Source organism: Punica granatum, chromosome 7 (genome assembly GCF_007655135.1).
Source record: "Punica granatum isolate Tunisia-2019 chromosome 7, ASM765513v2, whole genome shotgun sequence".
In the NCBI taxonomy this organism is placed as follows: Eukaryota; Viridiplantae; Streptophyta; class Magnoliopsida; order Myrtales; family Lythraceae; genus Punica; species Punica granatum.
The window spans coordinates 25,266,407-25,286,769 of record NC_045133.1 but is presented as its reverse complement, the minus strand read 5'-3'; the positions used below and the strand labels follow the sequence as shown (position 1 = coordinate 25,286,769).

Here is a 20,363-nt window from a genome sequence, read left to right as displayed (position 1 = left end):
TATAAAAATATGTATATTATATAATGCAGAAGCTGGGATGGACTTACCGACCACTCGAGGAAACTCTTGTAGACTCCATCGAAAGCTACCGAGCGGGTGGGCTGCTTAAGTAGTTACGCGACCCGGAAGATTCTCTGAAGATGAAAAGTGCCTAGATTTATACTAATAATAAAATTGGTCCAAATGTAATTACTCTGGAAATGCAAATTGCACTTACAATATCCATCTTTGTGGTATCTTTATCATTTTATTTCTCGCGGGGTTACGGTCCGACCACGGTATGATCGGATTCCATATCAATATCTACATTGCCACCGGGGATGCACTATCAATGTTTCTTTGCGAGAAACATCTCATTTGTGCAATAAATATGCACAAGTTAATAGATGGTGTGTGATTTTGTCTATTATTAGTGATCAACGCCACCTCGGGGGAGGGCATATCATATGGGCTGCTAGCGAATCACCGATGTACGAACACTACATTTGTGCTTGCATTTGGCGGACTATGTAACGGAGGGTTTAAACTAGACATCTTTGGACTATCCAATGGAGAGGCTAAACTAGATATTTTCAAAAGTTGAGGGAATTAATTAGATAACATTGGAAGTATAAGGCCTTCAATCAAAAGAAGACAAGAGTTTGCGGCACGTGGCGTTGACTTAATGCTGAGAAAGACCGAGGTCGACCCGCTCACTCACCGACCAGCTTATCTCCTCCTTCTCCGGCGCCGGCGGAAGAAGAAGAAGAAGAAGCAGATAATACGGAGAGTGAGGGTGGCAATGGAAGTGGAGAGGAAGAGAGTGTGCGTGACGGGGGCGGGAGGCTTCGTGGCGTCGTGGGTCGTCAAGTTTCTCCTTTCTAAGGGCTACGTCGTCCATGGAACCGTGCGGGACCCTAGTGAGTAACAGTAACCTCCGTCTTCTTCTTCTCCTCCTTCCTCCCCTGTTTCTTTACCTTTCGTGTTGCGTATGTGCTACTTCCATTGCAACGTTTAATCTGTCGTGCGTGCAGGGGACGAGAAGTACGCCCACTTGAACAAGCTCGAGAGGGCATCCGACAACCTTAAACTCTTCAAGGCCGATCTGTCGGACTATGGTTCTCTGCGGTCGGCCATCGAGGGATGCGCCGGAGTCCTCCATGTCGCCTGCCCCGTCCCATCCTCTTCTGTTCCCAATCCTGAGGCAAGGAAAAAAAATTAAAAAAAAAAAAAAAACCCGTCCTTTTACATGTTGATGAAGTGTATTACTTCTCTTTTTGTGCTGGCGCTCAATGACTGACTGGCTAAAAATCTGTTTCTCGAATAAGTTCGTACATAGTTGTACTTGCACCATCGTATGGTGATTCTCTTGTTTTGATAATGCTGTCGCGGAAAGGTTCGGTCAATGAGCACGTGAAGTTAGAATAGTAATTTGAAACCAAGAATTTCCACTGTTATACAATTCACAACCAGGAGGAAAGTAGGTATTGTGACTGAAAATATGAACTTGCAAAAGAACTCGTGGTTATTTGAGCTGAATTATCGGTTCGTAGATAAAAGGCGACCTTTGTATTACTTGCCTGAATGCGAAAGGAGCTGCAAATATAGAAATTTGAGCTCAATTACCAATTCACAGACAAAAGCCAACTCTCCATGACTGACCCGAATGTAGAAGGAGCTGCAGAAGTAGAAATTTGATGCCATTCATATGAAGCCTTCCTAGACTTATTATCATGCCTCCCTCTATTTGTTAGTTCTGGCTTCAAAAATGAATTAGCTAGTAGATAGGTGGTCTATGTGATTCTGCTTATTATGGTGAATATGGAGATCCTTGATGGTTCTCTTCGGCTTGTAACTTGAGGAACTTGTCACACAGGTGGATGTGGTTGAACCAGCTGTAAATGGCACACTTAATGTTCTTAAGGCATGCTCTGAAGCAAAAGTTAAGCGGGTCATCTACGTCTCCTCTGTTGCAGCTGTGACAATGAACCCGAACTGGCCTAAGGAGCAAGTTATGGATGAGACTTGCTGGTCAGACAAGGAGTACTGCAAAATTACTGATGTAAAAACTCCACTAGAAACTTTAATTTCCTTTACTGAATGAAAGAATGTGCTTCCTAAACCTTCAGTCGAACAATGGTCGGTGCCGGTTCTGATTGTACCATTACTTGCCTTGGAATTCAATGCGAAAGTGCTCTTGATATCTCTTCTTTTTACAGCTTATTATGATCTTGTCCTTATGTTTGCATCAAACATGATGCATATTTAGGTGACTTTTCTTATTTATATTTTCAGTATCGTTGGACTTTGATATCTGAAATTCATAACGGAGACCAGTGTTTACTACTGCGATATCGCTGATTCTGAGAAACTAGTTGTTGATATATATATGTGATGCAACTTTAGCAAAGTTTGCCTGTTCTGCATGTGCCAATACGAGGTTACTGAAACTCGGGTCTTTTCATAACATTAGGTTTAAGTTATTTTTGCTTCTTGATGACTGAGTGATTGTATTAGAAAACTCTTTAGCTTCTGAGATTTAAAAGATGCAACTTTTGGATTGCAACATTTGTATCTCCAGATCGAGTTTATTTGCCTCTCTAACTATGGTAAATTGCGTTGTTTTTTCCTTCCTCTATCTTCTTTTTGCTTTCCAACAGAACTGGTATTGTTTTTCGAAGACAGAAGCTGAAAGTGCTGCTTCCGATTACGCAAGACAAAACGGGCTTGATGTTGTAGCAGTTTGTCCTGGCCTTATATTAGGGCCTGTTCTACAGCCGACATTGAACGCGAGCACCTTGGTCCTCGTCAAGTTTACGAGAGGTATGTGTATTCAGCTTGTACAAGGTGATTATGCATGGACCAAGCGCATAACAGATATTCATCAGTGTATAAGCATGACTGGATGAAAGATTTACAGTTATTATAACTTGTGCAGTTATTGATGCATTGTCTAGGCATGATTATTGGCATAGGATCCCCTGTTGAGAGCATTCTTTAGATAAATGAGTCCTCCGCCTTTTCAGCTTTTCCTCTCCTTCATCGTAATTTTGTCTTGGGTCATCTGCGCAAATCAATCCCATGTACGGATTGAAACTTACAATACTGATGCAAGTTCCATTTCCTTTGCACATGTCTGTAAGAGAGGGGTTACGGTTTGGCTCATTATTTAACTGGTAAATTATGATGTAACATAGGCAGTGAGGATTCAGTTCCCGACAGGCTCCGTTATGTTGTCGATGTGCGAGATGTTGCTGAGGCGGTAATAATGGCATATGAAAAATCCAAGGCTGAAGGTAGGTACATATGCATTGCGCATTCTATCAAGACGCGAGATTTGGCGGAAAAGCTTTATGGTCTCTATCCTGACTTGACGTGCTCAAAGAAGTAAGCTCGTTTTCTTTTAGCACAACAAATACGATATTCATTCATCTGGCCTAAAGGTTTTCCAAGTCTACTGTCCTTGGAAGTGAATTTGCAATTTTTGGCTGGACTTATTTGTGTTCTGATCTGAGGCCTTGGTTATCTGTTTTGACAGTTATATTGAGACTCAACACAACAATAAGCTGAGCTCCGAGAGATTGCTGAAGCTGGAATGGACTTACCGGCCACTCGAGGAAACCCTTGTGGATTCCATCGAGAGCTACCGGGCGGCTGGGCTGCTTAAGTAGTTATATGATCTCCGGTTGAAACTTTACAATGCGAAGAAAAGCTGTTGTCCTTCATTTCTAGACAAAAAATTGTTCCGAATTATGCTTTTTGTTCAAACCTGGAAAGGCAAATGCTTTGAACCTTCGAGTTACACCGATGATAATACTCGTTTTGTAAGTTCATTCCGGCTCGTCCAAGAGATGAATGGAATGCACGATCAGATTCCAGAAAATGTACGAGCAAAATTAATCTTCGAATAGTAAACAAATGGGCTTCAGACCATTTCTGGAGACTTGTTTGTTGTGGACAACATACGACTTGTAGGCAACATACTTGATTTGTTCTCGACGACATATATGCCTTGCTGTGGACAGCAGATACCATTTCTCTCAAACAATCTCATCTCAATTCATCCATAATTTCGAAGGAACGTAATGCCACGAGGCGGTGTACTTTCTGTTGCGTGGAAGTGGACCCCACTCTCAACAGCTTACGTAATGCAGGAACGAATTTGTCGTCAAGCTTCTTCTCTCTAATGGCCACATCGTCCATGGGGCCGTCCGAGACCATAATGAGTAACAGTGGCATTTGTCTTCTTTATTTCCATGGAGGGTTCATAGTTCTGAATCTGCATGCATGCCTATCTTCTTCTTTTTTAACCGTGCTTAATCTGTTGTGCATGCAAAGGACGAGAAATACGCTCAGTTGAACAAGCTCGAAAGAGCATTCGGCAACCTTAAACATTTCAATGCCGATCTGTTAGACTATGATTCTCTCCAGTTGGCTATTGAGGGATGCGATGGAGCCATCCACGTCGCCTCCCTGTCCCGTCCTCTACTCTCATCATCTAGGAATCTAAGTTCTACGCCTAAATTTTTGAAGTTGTGAGTGAAGGACAGATCGCTGGCAATCCTTGCATGGCGTTTGTTACATCAAAATATTCCGTGGCATGATTATGGCACGCTTTGTATACACCCAGTCAAAGATGTCAGTGTCATGCCATTTGCGTGCCATGCTCGCTTGCCGAGCAGAAAATCACCAGCTCTTAGCAGATGTGTGGTTTGTTGAATCGACCCAGTAATCCGTATGCAAAAGAAGATACACATGCCAGCCCCATTGGGAAAAGGGCTGCAAAATGATAATTTGATACGACTAATGCTCTCTGCTTCTTTTACATTTTTTGTGGTCACGCCTAGATTTGTTTGCCTGGACCTTTAGATGGATTTGCAGGCGGTGCTATGCTTAGACGTCATGCGATTGCAGTCGGCATGGAAAATATAAAATATTGATGTATATTTCTCTGTGGCTTCTAATACAATTCACTTGCAAAAGGTACAGGTGCTCGAACCGGCTATGAAAGGGACACTCAACGTATTGAAGGCATGCTTGGAAGCGAAAGTTAAGCGGGTTGTCCACGTATCATCTGTCGCTGCGGTTTTGATGAGCCCTAAGTGGCCCAAGGACCGAGTGTTGGACGAAATCTGCTGGTCCGACAAGGAATACTGCAGAAATGCCTATATCCAAGGACTAAAGTTTCCCGAACAGGATGATATAGTGAGCTTCCTTGAGTTTCATTGCTAATGCAACTTCACCAAATTCCAATCGTCATAAACTTGTATCTGTTATTCATTTCTGTAGAAATGTAATTATCTGTCCACGACCGAAGCAGAAAGTGCGGCTTTCGAGTATGCGAAGCAGACGAGGCTCGATGTTGTCTCGGTTTGTCCAGGCCTTATAATTGGGCCGGTTCTGCAGCCCCCGCTGAACATGCGCACCATGATCCTCCTAAAGGTCGTGAAGGGAACATTCATACAAGGTAACTTCCCTGGAACCGAGCCACACTGCGCGCGTGTCTTTGGAACCGATTTTCGATTGGAACCGATTTGATGAATGATCTGCCTAGACAATTTGTGATCTTCGGCTAAGAATTATGTTCGTGTCTCGGCGGGTTTGGTGAGACTCCGCTTGAGAACAATGTGAGTTCCGAGAGGCTGCAGAAGCTGGGCTGGACTTATAGACCGCTTGAGTAAACTCTAGTGGACTCGGTCAAGTGCTACCGCGAAGCCAGCCTTCTTAGTTAGAATATATGCGGTTATCTGATCGACGGGTCTGGTCGGAAGTTTCTTACACTGCTTTGGTCGATAGAAACTGTTTGTAGCGAAATTCCAGTTAAGATCAGGCCTTCTTACTACACCCGGCTAATTCGACCAATCCGGACTAATGCCGAGTTACAGATGGTCGCTATCGAGTTAATCGATTGATTAGTTTACTGATTCATGTCTAGACATCCTCAGATTTCGTACACGGTTGGTGGGGCCTCAATAGGGAAGGTGTTCCTTCCAATAATGTGGCCGGAAAGTATTCAGTGGAAGAAAATTGACAATCATGGGGGAACATCCTCATTTTCTTTTCCCCCCTTAAATTTATGTATTTTTTTTCCCACAAAATAAAATAGTTCGAATTTATATATTTTTGTGAACCACAAATTAATAAATGTTTATATAAAAAAAAGTTTGAAAGAAAAATTGGAAAATTGAGACTGAATAGTGGGCTGTTGGTGGGGCCCATCAAACAGCTGCTGCACTGAATTCGTCGGGGGCCCATGACAGTTGTGTTGGGCCCCACAGTGGGCCCGTTTCTCTTCCCATTGATCCCTTCCAGTCCTGCAAAATTAGTGAAGGCGACCCCCTCCCCCTTTTCCTTTTCCTTTTTTTTCTTTTTTTTTTCCCTCTCTCTCTTTACAATAAATTTTTAGAAATTATTGTCATAATTATTTTTCCTGTTGTCGATTCCATTTATGTGAGAGCCCCTTTCTTTTTGGTTTTCCAATTTTCCTTTTCTTTGTTTGTTACTCATTTTACCAAAGTTAAAAACCCAAACTCATTAACAAACCATAATTTTGAGTATGAATTTTTTGGATAAACTGTATTAAAAATCCGCTTTACTTGGTTTCTCAAAAAAAATCAAAAATTTCAAAGTTTTTAAAAAAATCACGCGATCCTTTTGGATAAGTGTTTACTTTCATTAATAAAAAAAGAATGTACATACGCTTATTCAAGAAACCATTCAGAAACATGTATACATCAAAATTCAAAAACTCGAGCACCCAGTGAAGTCTTAACTTAGCCTCAACATTAAGAATAGAAAGCACTCTAAACTTTACGAGGCGCGCTATTTGCTGCAAAAGAGATATAACCGAGCTAGTCTTCTTCTTTTGGAAAACTCGTAAATAGAACTCTCACTACACTTGGTAAATATAACATGACCATGCCAAGCAAAGCGAAGGATGATGGAATTCAACTTCCTACCTCGGGATAGATTAACCCGTGCAACCTAAATTACATAACATTATTTGATAACTTCACGTACAGTTCAACGTGCTCATCGAATTTTACTTGATCAGAAACTTACAGCATTGTGACTTTCAGCACGCCACCGAAAATGGTTTGTATTTTTATTAATATCCGTTCATTGTTCTTCTCAATGGCGTAAGTGTTCTTATTGCAAGTTCTAATATTGTGATTTTCAGCTTGGAATTTGTCATTTTGAGCTCGCATTATCCCTAATTTTTTGAATACCAATCTCGCCTGCCCTCTCGAACTCGTCCCGTGTACATCTCTATCTTCGACCGAGCAAACATGGCCAATTGCCTCTCGATAGGCATATTGAGCTACGAAGAGGGGTGAGAAGACTCTTTAATCATAAAAACCGCCAAATAATATTAGTAAACTCAGATTTCAACTTATTTTTATACATTTTTCTAATTTCGGCCTCAGATCTCGCTTAAATTAGAAAAAATAAAATGAGTATCTGGCTTGATCTGAGAGAAATAAGAAATCACATGATTTTATTTTTCAAATTGCAACATTCGGAAAATTGGCAAATCATGTGATTTTAAATGCGATTTACCCATGGTGAAAAAAGAAGAGCAATTTGTTCTAGAATTTTTTACTCGAATATAATGAGATAAGTATTTTTATTATTTCACGTACCAAAGTGACTGTTAAAATTTCAAATATGAGTATTCCACAAAAGATGCTTTTTGTAGTGTTATCTCTTATTCACATAATTCACTGAAAAATTCTTACTGCGATATAATTCTATAAAATTTTTGATCACTCCATTTACGTAATCAAATGTTTAAAAATTTCAAATTTTGGTAATGTACAGTGAAATTTTTCAAAATTTGGAATAATCCCGGGATAATTCAGCTAGGACTAGCATTGGATTGGATCGGAGCTTATTATGGGGAATTGAATTCACTCGCCTTTTTTTGTGCTTAGGTCGGCTTCCCATTTACTCAGCAAAGTGAAGCTTCCTAGATTTTTCGCGTCTCTCCCCCAATAATTAAGTGGCCTTTCCTATTTCAAGACAAAATTACCTATTAATTTGTGATTATCATCACTATTGCAAGTATACATTATATTATGTTAATTGTTAATAATATTTTTTTATCAAAATTATTTTTTAAAAAATAAATACAATATAATAAAACACACGTAATTAAAGAAATAAATAAACGGAAAATCCATCCATCTAATGAATAAAAACAATGATGCATGTCACGACCTGCATCATCCATTCGTGAGCCGTCTCTTTCTTGACTTTTTTGTTTCTTGTTAAGTTTTCGATAACTTCCCTAAACTTTATCCAAATAAACCCATTAATCCAATTACATAACACATATAATATAACCTCTCCAAACACTGTATAGTTCTTCCCAATCAATAAGATTATTTTCCCCCGATTTCCAACATTTTTCGACGCGATTTCTAAACTCGTAGAATCCCTTGGTAGTTCGAGATCATTTCAAGATAACATTGCTTTCGGGGAAAATGCTTGGCATGGCCGGAATCAAAGTATATGTGATTTCTCTAACTACAACGGTGTATGCTAAAGAAACTAATGATTGGGATATTCAGATGAAAGAATAAAGAGCTGGAAATCGATCTTTTCGAGGTGTCGATTCGTATAATTACATGTCCGTTGAGGCATGGAGATTCATAGAAGAGGATCTTTTTTACTTCGAAATGTCAACGGCACGTTTGAGGGGGGAAAAGGAAAAAAAACAAAAAACAAAAAGATATATACGAAGGATCCAAAGATGTTGGTTCTCCCTTGAGCCTCCATATGAAGTGGCAATAATACTTGCTTGAAGCAACGTAGGATTGTGCCTAGTGACGACAATAGATTCTTTATTTATTATTTACTGTTTTCCCCCTATTTTCTCTTCTTTTTTTTTTCCCCTCTTGATTATAATAATAATAAAAAGTTTCGAATCCATTCGTCTAATCAGTAGAGTGATTTTTCACTCATTTGGTTTCTCAAAGGCCCTTCTGATCCATTCCGCCAGTTATTATCCTAAACTAAATGCCAACGAACTTGTCAGTATTTAATTTGTTAGAGTTTTTTTTTTCCTCTATTATAAAAGAGTATTATAGACATAGTACAAAGATATAAAATAAAACAAAATAAAGAGACACATAAGTCGTAATGATGAGTATTAAACTCGGAACCTATTGGATCCAAATCGAAGTCTCGTGTCACTGTATCGAGTCTCCTTCCTCAATTTGTTCGAGTTTTGCCTAACATAACTATAGGCATTCTAACATATTGCATGTGAGTCTTCTTCGTAAGTTGCCACGACTCGCATTGACCATGTAAGGCTAGTCCCTTTCGAGTGCTAGGGATTTTAGCCACAACCTAGAGCCACCCCGATACGCAAGAACTAATCGGCTCAAATCAGCTTGTACAGCTCGATGCTAGCATTAATATGACCGACTCAGATTTTCTACTGATCTTGGATTAAGCCTATCAGTGCTAACCGTAGCAGCCGATGAAGGACGAGGGTAAAGGTCGCTCGACAGAGAAGTTACCCATTCTCGCTCAGCGATTGTTGTGCTTGAGTATGCAAAAGCATTAACTGATCTCTTCAGTATTTTACAAGCATGGTTTTACGTATGCAAGAAGTCATTGAAATAACACTATCCAAAAGCACAGTCCATTCCGAAATCGTGATAAGGAGCAGGAAAATGTAAAACTAAACACGAGTCGGAGAGACGCTTCCGACACGACTCGTATAGATTAGATACATCCGCGCGACGTGCAGAGTATAATATACGAGACTCATTTACATATAAACTACACATTATTATATGTATTTATATGAGGAGTGGGGTTTATGTAGTCATCCGCGTCAAGTTCGTGTAAGCCTTTGTTGCCTTGTGCTTCTGTTAGCTAACTCCCCCCCGATTCCTTCGTCTGCAAATAACCTCAACATTTAGAGAGAGAGAGAGAGAGAGAGGCCATGTGAACAGAGAGAGAGAGAGAGAGAGAGAGAGAGAGAGTGGAGATCGATACAGAGGTCGAAGGAGGTCTCCGGGCCCCACTCCCCAGCCTGTCTGCGCTCTCCCTCTCTTCCCCCTTCTGCTTGCTTGTTTGGTAACTCTCTCACCACAGCAAGAGGAGAAAGCAAGGGAATTGGGCTTTATTGAGGAAGCAGAGCTCGACAGAGAGAGGGAGAAGGAAGAAGAAGAAGAAGAAGAAGACGAAGAAGACAACTGGGCAAAAATCCAAACGGGTCTCTCTCTGCTCTGATCTTCCTCCTTCCCCCTTCCTCCTCCTCCATCTGTTTCTTCCCTCCCTGCTCGTCTCTGTTTCTCTGCAAATCTTCACCCGCCCCACCCAAAGTCTTCTCTTTCTTGTTGGGTCAATCCCAGTTTTCCACCTGTTGCTCTGTTCGTGTCTCCAATGGATTCCCCGAACATCCTGCCGACAGCTTTCGGGGGTTTCTTCGTCTGAAAATGGATCCGGGTCTGTGTCCACTTGGCTCCAGCGTCACTTGATCGTCTCAAGTTCCGTCCTTTTCCCGTCAGAATATCCCCTCCCCCTGTACAGAAACAACACCTGTGCTCCCTCCCTCTCTCTCTCTCTCTCTCTCTCTCTCTCTCCACCCTCTGTTTCTGTTTGGTATTCGTTATTTTCTGTCAGCTGTTTGATCGCCCTCCATGGAGTATCAGCCGATTCCGAGCCCGAGCTCGGGTTCCGGGCCGTTCCATTTCTTGAATTCCCCTTTCGGTGACACCACCTATACCAAGGTCTTCGTCGGGGGCTTGGCTTGGGAGACTCAGAGCGACACCCTGCGCCAGCACTTTGAGCAGTTTGGGGAAATCCTCGAGGCCGTCGTGATCTCCGATAAGCACACCGGACGGTCCAAGGGCTACGGTTTTGTGAGTGTTTATTCGTCCTTCGAGTTCTTCGCTTCTCTTTGAGTTGGTGATAGGGATATGGATTTTGATATGATTTGCAGCAAATTGAGATTCTTATGATTGATTTGTCTAAATACCGAGCATAGTAGAATGCTTTCAGATTAGCTGCGATGATGATTCGTTTCCGTGAATCATGTCTGCTTATAATGTCTGTTAGAAGTTGTTGGCACTTCACGTCTTTTAGGTTGGCTATTGTTTTCTAAATGGGATTAATTATGCAGAATTTTCAGGTGGTCCCTATTGAATGTAGAATGACCGTTTTGTTCATATATTGTACGGAGGGTGTAGGTAACTTTCCGGGACCCCGAGGCTGCGAGGAGAGCCTGTGCTGACCCGACCCCGATAATCGACGGCAGGCGCGCAAATTGCAATTTGGCCTCACTTGGTCGAGCTCGTGCTCCGATTCCTTTTGGTATTCCATCTTCTCTGTCTTTCCATCACTTCCACTCGCAAGGAAACATTCCTTCAGTTCAGCAGGAATTGAGGAATTACATTGATTTCCAAAGCAAACACAAAGATAAATTACCGTTCCAGTTTAACTTTATTCATTGCTAAAAATCTCGTCTTTTGTTCGTTCGTAGTTGGACGTCCGAGACATACTCCCCAAAACTTCAGTGGGGTGCCTGCAGTACGAGGAGCTTATGTGGGAGGTTTTGGCTATCAGCAGCCCATTTCTTACGGCTACCAACAAGGATATCTCTATCCTCCGTATGGGTGAGTCCTCCTAAGAATTCAGTTGGTCGATTTTTCTGGGGACCATGCTGGAAGTTTCTCATGGTTGGATTTTAGTACAGCCGAATTTTCCTATAATACGTACCAAATTTATTAAATTTTCAAGTTAGGCTAGTTAATTATCAGTTTGGTTAGCTTTATGGAAGTATCTGTTTCGTTTCTCTCCGGGTCAAAAGTGTTTAGCTGTGTAATTACCCGTTGGATAATAATCAGCAGAGAATGGGACTATTCCAGAAAGCAACTTTACATTTTTGCGGACATAAGATATCTTTACTTTTGTGATTCTTTTTTCACTGATTGAATCGTGAATTGCATATCATACTCTAAACCCGTTATTTAATGTTTCCTCTAATGCAGGTATGCAACATATGGCCCGGAAAACTTATACTCGCAGGTCCATAGAACTCAAACTGAGGCCACAATTCTGTTACAGTCGCATTCTTAACTTTTGAAAAGAAAGGAATTTCTTACTGAATTCTCCATATACTCTTGTTCTGTTTTTGTAGGGTGTTTATAACCCATACATCAGTCAGCAGCAATATCTTCAGTTATACGGAGTCCCAGGGACTGCTAACTCGGCTGTTTATCCCTATGGGCAACTCTCTCAGACCGTTCCAGGAGGCCATGGCTACATGACAATGCAGGGTTATGCAGTGCCAGGTCACCAGATTGTGCAGTTTTCAGGGCTGGGTGTGAATGCAATGACTAATCCGCCTACACCAACAGGCCAAGCATCGTACCCGACAGGTAAACTTTTCTGCTTAAAGGATCTGATTTTCCTGTAATTTACGCCTTTTGCATCTTGAAACTGATCAAGTAATGGAAAAAATTTAGTAGATTGCCTTCATAGGAATCAGATATTTCTATAGTCTTAAGCTTCTGGTGAAGTGTGATCCGACACGGGATGTCTATCTCATTTGCTTTGATCAGAAGAAGGAAATCTAAAACTGCTTGTCCTTCTCATTTACTTTTATCAGGTATTGCCGCTGCAGTTCCGAGTCAGCAACCGCTAAGGTTTCCTGCTCCGACTCCTCAGTTCATGCAAGGTGGTGGTTCTGACCACACAGCTGGGTGAAGAACAGATCGAGTGAGCAGATTGAAAATCCTCGTTTTATGGTCATTGGTCAATGATGGTGTACAGTTTTATTCCATATATTGAGCTTTTGTGCAATCCAATTCGTGAGATTCAGTCTATGATTTTGCAGGTATCCGTAGATTGCAGCAGGACTAGGAGCAAAAGACCTGCTACTAAGAGTGGCAGCCTTCAAATCTAGCCTTGCAAATTTACTAAATCTTGCATTCTAGAGGTACGATTCCTTGTCCTACTTTCCTTGCCGGAAATTTCGGCTTCAGGTGTGATCGTGCTAGTCGATGGTTGCTTAGATGAGCATTGATTTTCAAATATTGCGCAGGTCATACGGAGTCGTTCTCACCATTTAAAAGTCAGATGTGTCTTCTCTAGTCGCGCATGCTCCCTATGGCAAGAGGGAGCGATTAAACCGGAAGATGTGGGGCAGCTCTTCCATTTCCTTCCTTCCCTTTGCTGTATCTAAGAAAACCGTCTCATGCTGTCGCGGTGCTCCAGGGACGAGCGTCCAAGACAAGCTTAGGTGGATGATGTTCATGGGGGTGCTCCGGAAGCAGGATTCCGGTGCACCTTGATCTCGTAGGTGTAGAAACCACAGAAGTCGTCGAACCGAATCAACATATGATTCTTTTCTTTGTATAGTCACAGCATTGGGGTCTGTACAGTACAAAGTCTAGGGGTCCTCCGCATTGTTTTACAGTTTGTGCATAATTAGAGTTTCCATTTTTATTGGACATAAAATTGTCTCCCCCCCTCTCTGTAAATTGATGAACAAAATTTCGACATTTGAATTAACTTCCGATAATGAAGAAGTCATCAGATGATCCCTTCTTTCATTAACATTCTCGAAGAATAAGACGATATCATCAAATTCCGATTCCGGCCTAATGCTTCCGCTTGATTCCTAATCAATGTGCAAAGCTCGACCCGAAAGCCTCTAGGGGGTGTTTGATGCGAGGCTTTACTATATTCCCATCAATATATTTCTTTTTTTCATCGACCGGCTTCTTAAGGACGCCCTGGGATGCAAATTTCGGAATTTTCGCAATCAGTATCAACATCGATGGCCAGCTAGATTTGTACTTTCAAAGGGGACTTGAATCGAATTCCGCTTACCGGCTATAATCGATATGATTAAAGGGTTATTAAGCTAAGCCAAACCAAACATGGGATAAAATATCAAAAAATGGTAATGATATTTAGCTGCCAAGTTATCCTGTGAAGAATTGAAAAAAGAAATTTATTTTTTCGGCAAACCGTAAAAAACCTATAAAAAAAAGAGGAAAAAAATTAATAAATTTTATTTGTATAAAAAGTTATATAATATAAAAATTTTGAAAACTATTCTCAAATTAATATAATCATTTATTTATTCAAGCTCTTTATCATATGAGCTCACGCGGATCCAAAATACTAACCCGAAACCCGATTTTCGCCGCCGTAGGCAACTTCAAAACCCCTCCCGCGCCGGTGAAGTTCCATTCAATGGCGGCCCAAGCACCGGCCGCCGGAGACACCCCCAGTTCCTCCACCGCCACTCCCCCGCCGAACCCTCAATCCCTGCCTCCCCCAAATCCCGCCACCACCGCTCCCTCTCCGGTTAAAGTCGAGACACCCTCCACTGACTCAAAAGTAACCCCCGCCGCCACTGCTGCGGCTACGCCACCGCCAAAGCCACCGGAACCCCCGGCTACTGAGGCCGACACCATCCACATCCCCAGATACTCCAGTAAGTAACCACTGCTCCAAATTCAGCATTTTGCTTCTGAGCTTAGGATTAGCAATGCGTGTGATTGCAGTCTTGTTGTTCCTTCTAGGGTTCAATTGCCTCGCTTCGATGACCTTTTGCTACAAGATGATTTTGTACGAACTAAGGTTTATCTCCTTAAGCTTCATCTCATTTGTAATGAGATTAGTAGAAACAAAGATCAGATTTTTTGTTAGATTGTGGGTTCTGATTGTTTTAAAGGCCTTGACTGATGCTCAGTGCGGGCGAAATTTTCAGGGTGGTTTTCGTGGGATAATATACACGAATGTGAGCTCCGTCTCCTCCCAGAGTTCTTTGATGGGAAGTTCCCATCCCGAAACCCTCAGGTTTACAAGTACTACAGGGACTCAATCATCAAGCTGTACAGACAGAACCCTTCTAGGAAGATCACATTCACCGACGCAAGGAGGACACTTGTGGGCGATGTCGGGTCCATTAGGAAGGTCTTTGACTTCCTGGAGACTTGGGGGCTGATTAATTATTCAGGGTTGGCTTCGAGTAAGCCTTTAAAATGGGATGATAAGGAGGGGAATAAGTCCAGCAGCGGAGCGGCTTCTCAAGGTGGAGGCAGCAGTGGAAGTAATAATGTTGCTGAAGCCTCGGGTTCGAGCAAGGAGACCGCTAAGAGGGTGTGCAATGGGTGCAAGTCTGTGTGCACTATTGCGTGCTTTGCTTGTGATAAGGTAATAGTTTTTTTCGACTTTTATTGACAAGAAATTTATGAGACAGTGTACTTGGTTTTAGTGGGTTCGTATTTGTTTCTTTTGAATGAGGTGAGCCACGTGAAGGTTTTGTACATTATGTCAGTTCTTGTGCATTAGCAATTGCATTCGGCAATGCTTGTTGGATCTTTATACTTTATTATGAAGTAGACTGGTTGGATGCAAAGTCTACAATAGATGCTTTTACTAAGAGTAGTATTTATCATTTATGAGGTTGTTAGGATATCCAGACCCTGTGTTTATTGTGCACCCATTTATTTGTTAAGAGTTAATGCTGAAGTTGATGAGGGGTTGCAACTGATAACCATCATTTCCCTTTGTACCACAGTACAACCTGACGCTCTGTGCTAGATGCTATGTCCGCGGAAACTATCAGGTCGGAGTAAGTTCTTCGGATTTTAGGCGGGTTGAGATCAACGAAGAGATGAAGGCTGAATGGACAGAAAAAGAAACCCTGCATCTTCTTGAGGGTATCATGCATTATGGTGATGATTGGAGGAAGGTCGCGCAACACGTGGGTGGTAGAAGCGAAAAGGAATGCGTGGCTCAGTTTATTAAACTCCCCTTTGGGGAGGAATTCGTGGACCCTGCTGAGATGGAAAGTAAGCGGAATGCCATGGAGAACAATAATGCTGTATTGGGAGCGGAAACTCCCAGCTCATCTTTACCGAATAAAAGAATGTGTCTCACTCCTCTAGCTGATGCAAGTAACCCGATCATGGCACAGGTATTAATGTTTGATCCTTTTTATAAATGATTACTAGTTTCTGTCACAGAGTTACACAGTGTGCTGATATCTCTAGCCTCTGGCTATTTTGTCTAGGGTTTGTAATGGACTTCCAAAATGTTTCCTCTGCAGGCTGCTTTCCTGTCAGCTTTGGCTGGGGTAGAAGTTACAGAAGCCGCTGCTCAGGCAGCTCTTACAACCTTATCTGAGATGGACTACGGAGTCAGCAGAGCTGGGTCTTTTTCAAATCATGCAAAGCCTCAAGGTTCGACTTAAATCCTCCTTCAGAAAACTCTTTTAACCTAGATTGCTGGTTATCTATTGAAATTTCTAAGTTGATTGCGTGAAGATTATGCTGATACTAAGACTGCAAAACTCTATAAGAGTAGTAGCACAATGACTGAGTCGTGAGCCAGTGATTCTTCTTGCCGACTGGGCACCCTAAAATCTGAACTTCATCTTTCTGGTGTATTATTTGAGTATCAAGTGGTTTCAACTATTGCACAAGGGATCAGATGATAGTTTCTGGTCATTTTTTCCCATTTCTAATGCTGGTTCATTTTCATTGAAGTTGCAATTGTTGTGTTGATACAGAAGCCAGGCTTCCATCAAATGGAGATGGTGGCTTAAATGCAACGGAAGGAGCCTTAATGGAGGCAAATTCACAGCTCGAGAAGGAAGAGCAGGATCTGGAGAAAGCCATCTCGGAGATAGCAGAGGTCCAGGTGCGTAGTGTTCGTTCTCTCCTACTGCTTTTCAGTTGCTAATCTCTCTGATCATATTGTTAGGACAAGTTCGTCTAATTTATCAAAGTTCGGAAATTTAGGAAACTGAAAGTTGTACTCAAATCATTTCCATGTTATTCTGTTCTTGCACGAGAAATTGCTGAAATAGGGCGTCATCTGTCTGCAGATGAAAAGAATTCATGACAAGATAGTTGAGTTTGAGGAGCTAGACATTCTAATGGAGAAAGAGAGGCAACAGTTGGACCAATTGAAGAACATGCTCTTCGCTGATCAGCTTGTGCTCTCCATCTACAAGAACAAAGCAAGGAAATCTGGGGAATGCATGGAGGAGAATGCGAGATCTGATTGATGTTGTTCATACCATAGACTTGGATTGTAATATAATATTTCATAAAAAGCCTTTCGTGTTCTCAAATTAAGATATTGAGCATAGAACTCACTTCTCCTGACTCTGGAATTTACGAAGTGATATCTCATTTCTGAAAAACGGTTAATTCGGTATGCATAGATGAAGGTCAACACATCAAATCATTCAGTTTCACGATTCAAAAATGTCTCGTGGGTTGCCTCCCTGATGGAATTTGCTTGGATTAGCCGGATCTGTTTGCCTCCCTGATGGAATTTGCTTCTGTAGTCAATAACGGTCTCTTTCAAGTGAATCTGAAGGATGCAACTGCCTGCAAGTTACAAAAACCGTCATCGGCATGAGAAACTGAACCCGGCTGTTTTGCTGTCGGATGCAAGGTTCGAGAATATCTTGCTCAGATTGACCTACCTTTTCAATCTTTGAGCTCAATCTCTGGGATTCCTCTTCCAGGAACTGCAGAAGTACAAACAGCAGATCAGTCTAGTTTGAGCAATGGAACATATTTCGTACAATTGATCATCATGAAACTACACAGTAGACAACCTGTCCCGTTACAGTGTAGAGTCGGTTGTACCAGCCGTTAGATGCCATCCCGATTGCTGAGTATATGTGCCTTCGACTTTCCCCGGGATTTTGAAGAGAATACTCAATGTAGTAGAATCCTAACAATTACCACCCTACCCATTCAGCAAAAAGAAAGGAACCTACTCGAACTACCATTTTGAAGTCATGTGAACATCGGTTCTGCTTGTTACCATTAGCAGCTTTGCAGTCGATGAGTTTAGCAGCCAATCCGGGGGGCCTCTGCCAGCTTCGGTCCAATCCATTGACCTGGAAACCGGGAAATTGATAGCGATGCACCGACAAACATGCATCTTATACAAAGATCAGGAAACAGGGCGGGGACTAGACGCGAGCCCTATGACAGAAAATTGGTTGCAGCAACTTATCCGCGGAATTAAGAGATTGAGTTTACGAGGAAAACGAACCAAGCTCTCCGCGAAAGCATCCACCTTGCCGAAAGATCCCATGGTGGTAAAGTCCGGTCCAATACCAGTGATCACTACACTGACTGAGAATAAGAGCATGATCAGAGCTTCACATCTCACGCAACGAGAAAAAAAAAACGAAGGAAATCGGATCGAATGGAAATGAACTTTTCGGATACCATTCGAGCTCAAATCTTCTTTAGGATAGAAAGCAGTCACAGATTTGAAGCTGTCGTTTGGTTCCCCGCCCCCCACCTGCCAGTCTGCATCAAAAGGAAAATTCAATGAATTCCCATTAAAGACTCAAGAAAATGCAATTAGGAAAGATGTAATGACACTCGCCTAGCGGAATCGATATCTTGAACTTGTTCGCATTGTCCACATAGAGTTTAAATTCATCTGCGGCCACAGCCAAATCCGAAAACCGTGGATTTCTGGGGGGGGGAAAAAAAAACCCGAACTTTATCCGTATTTCCGGGACGAAACGAGAAGAAAGTGTACCGTTCTCAGCTAATGCATTATTAGAACCACCAATCGCCTGAAGGGAGAGAGCACCGAGAGCCATCTGCAGCAGAAGCTCCCTCCTCTTAGCTCCACTCTCTTCATTCCTGCAAACGCAGTGACATCCCAACAGACAAGAACATTAAAAAACGCACTTTCCCTGATGATTTCCAGCGCGAGGGAGAATTCAGGCGCCATCGGTTGATTACTTGGGAGACTGGGATTGCCCATCGGTGAAGCTTGAGCAACTGGGGACTGATGAGTATCTCCTTCTTCCTCCTCCTCCCCCTCCCCCTGGAGAAAGAAAACCATCGACGGAGAGCAACGGAAAACTGAGACATTGGGTTAGGGATAGGGTTGGTTCAGTGAAGGAACCTATCTTGGTGGGTGGCGAAGAAAATGGGAGGGGGGAGCTCCGAGCTTGCAGAGCTTGAGACGACGACGGGGAGTGTTGCAGTGAACAAACTGAGGCCATGATTTTTTTTTTCCCCATCCAAATATTTTTTTTGTTGGGTCGTTTTGTATTTATAATTGTGCAATTATAAATTTGCGTGTAATATAATATGTGTACTAGATTTCCTCATATTGATTTGCCACTGATTTTTATAAAAAATAAAAATAAAAATTCCAGGATGGTTCTTTTGTAAAAACATATGTGTTTTGGATTTATATGTGCTCGTGAGTGCATATATATATAACCAAACATAAGCCACTAATCATGCATAGCCACACATAATTAAAAACCAGTATTTGAATCATTGAATGACAAAGGGATGACGAGTGACAATGGAATATGCCAGTAGGCAAGGAGATGTGATCTAACGTAGGTTGGAGTTGGAGCAACCCGTTATGAAGTACGAACATGAAGCCTTTTATTTTCGTAATATGTCTCACTTGTTAATAAAAAATTCGGAAACTTTCAATTGAAAAAAGTTGCATCATCAATATGTTTAAAAATGAAATTACTTACTAACATTATTCAAGAAATTAAGAGCATGGTTCCTCAAAAGATTTGTACTGTTCCGACTGTCGTATCAATAGGGGATAGACAATGATTCTCAATTAGCTTGAAGATGAAAACATGTAATCAAGGCTTCTAGTGTCGGAAACTTACAATGATAGGATCACGACGAGAAGTTATTGGGTGATTATGAATAACAACCTAGTAAAATTACACCTACACTACTTAAAGCAACTCTAACTTGGAAAAAATTATTGATAAAGAGAAAAAAAATAAAAATAACCTTAAGTATTAGCTGACGATGAAGCGATGTAAGAATATATTGCATAGTCATATAATTAAGGAAATAATTTCTCAATTAGATGTTCCTAATGTCACAATATATTTCTAATTTTTGTGAGATATTCCATAATTTATGGATTGCAATTAATATCTTTTTGATAGAATGATATATAAAAAAATAATATTACGAGGGATCATTAACTCCGCTTATTTAAAAGGACACGTGTCTCAATCTAGATATTTGGTACAGAAAGGCTAAGAGCTAGAAGTTCCGTTTCTTTTTCAGGTTCCCCGTGACACATAAAATCATCAAAGTCATCAAGTAATGGTTGAAGGTCAATTTATTCCGTTGTGTAATATATTTAAAATTAATATTGCACTTTAGACCAAATTAAGATCAAATAAATAGAGTGTAAAGTTTCCGAACTAGCAAGCGAATACATGTAATTTTATCAAGAATCAAAGATTGACATATAAATTTTCATTGATCATCAAAAAATTTAACAGAATGGCTGCTTCTTTCAAAACCCCTTAGTCCATTCATGGGCCAAATTGAAATGTATTGCTATTATTATGATAGTTT

At 41.4% G+C, this 20,363-nt stretch overlaps 5 protein-coding genes across 7 annotated transcripts; 4 read left to right on the top strand and 1 right to left on the bottom strand.

Annotated features, from left to right (window-relative positions):
• Positions 1-649: 649 nt before the first annotated feature.
• On the top strand, positions 650-3,812 carry LOC116212824 (cinnamoyl-CoA reductase 2-like). Its single transcript, XM_031547535.1, has 6 exons — positions 650-899; positions 1,014-1,183; positions 1,856-2,041; positions 2,640-2,802; positions 3,177-3,366; positions 3,518-3,812. Exons 1-6 carry the CDS (start codon positions 665-667, stop codon positions 3,648-3,650), a joined length of 1,077 nt encoding a protein of 358 aa, XP_031403395.1. The 5' UTR covers positions 650-664; the 3' UTR covers positions 3,651-3,812.
• LOC116214549 (cinnamoyl-CoA reductase 1-like) lies at positions 3,787-5,991 on the top strand. Its single transcript, XM_031549941.1, has 5 exons — positions 3,787-3,803; positions 4,134-4,198; positions 4,313-4,453; positions 4,931-5,142; positions 5,269-5,991. Exons 1-5 carry the CDS (start codon positions 3,787-3,789, stop codon positions 5,515-5,517), a joined length of 684 nt encoding a protein of 227 aa, XP_031405801.1. The 3' UTR covers positions 5,518-5,991.
• A 3,842-nt stretch (positions 5,992-9,833) lies between these two features.
• LOC116214639 (RNA-binding protein 38) lies at positions 9,834-13,553 on the top strand. The gene is made up of 8 exons (XM_031550034.1): positions 9,834-10,859; positions 11,187-11,310; positions 11,480-11,612; positions 11,988-12,024; positions 12,137-12,377; positions 12,608-12,717; positions 12,836-12,937; positions 13,043-13,553. Exons 1-6 carry the CDS (start codon positions 10,638-10,640, stop codon positions 12,703-12,705), a joined length of 855 nt encoding a protein of 284 aa, XP_031405894.1. The 5' UTR covers positions 9,834-10,637; the 3' UTR covers positions 12,706-12,717; positions 12,836-12,937; positions 13,043-13,553.
• Positions 13,554-14,105: 552 nt separating this feature from the next.
• On the top strand, positions 14,106-17,129 carry LOC116214637 (SWI/SNF complex subunit SWI3B). Its single transcript, XM_031550030.1, has 6 exons — positions 14,106-14,446; positions 14,723-15,168; positions 15,536-15,934; positions 16,067-16,199; positions 16,529-16,659; positions 16,847-17,129. The coding sequence occupies exons 1-6, from the start codon at positions 14,107-14,109 to the stop codon at positions 17,027-17,029; spliced, it is 1,632 nt and encodes a 543-aa protein (XP_031405890.1). The 5' UTR covers position 14,106; the 3' UTR covers positions 17,030-17,129.
• On the bottom strand, positions 17,104-19,046 carry LOC116214638 (psbP domain-containing protein 3, chloroplastic). Of its 3 annotated transcripts, XM_031550032.1 has the most exons (9): positions 18,747-19,045; positions 18,538-18,644; positions 18,379-18,435; positions 18,216-18,299; positions 18,037-18,119; positions 17,803-17,878; positions 17,591-17,709; positions 17,456-17,500; positions 17,104-17,357 (listed from the first exon to the last, which is right to left on the bottom strand). In XM_031550032.1, the coding sequence occupies exons 1-9, from the start codon at positions 19,028-19,030 to the stop codon at positions 17,331-17,333; spliced, it is 882 nt and encodes a 293-aa protein (XP_031405892.1). In that variant the 5' UTR covers positions 19,031-19,045; the 3' UTR covers positions 17,104-17,330. The 3 variants fall into 3 exon arrangements, with proteins under 3 accessions (XP_031405892.1, XP_031405891.1, XP_031405893.1); XM_031550031.1 differs by having other exon boundaries at positions 18,379-18,644; positions 18,747-19,046; XM_031550033.1 differs by lacking the exon at positions 18,379-18,435 and having other exon boundaries at positions 18,747-19,046.
• Between the last annotated feature and the right edge of the window lie 1,317 nt (positions 19,047-20,363).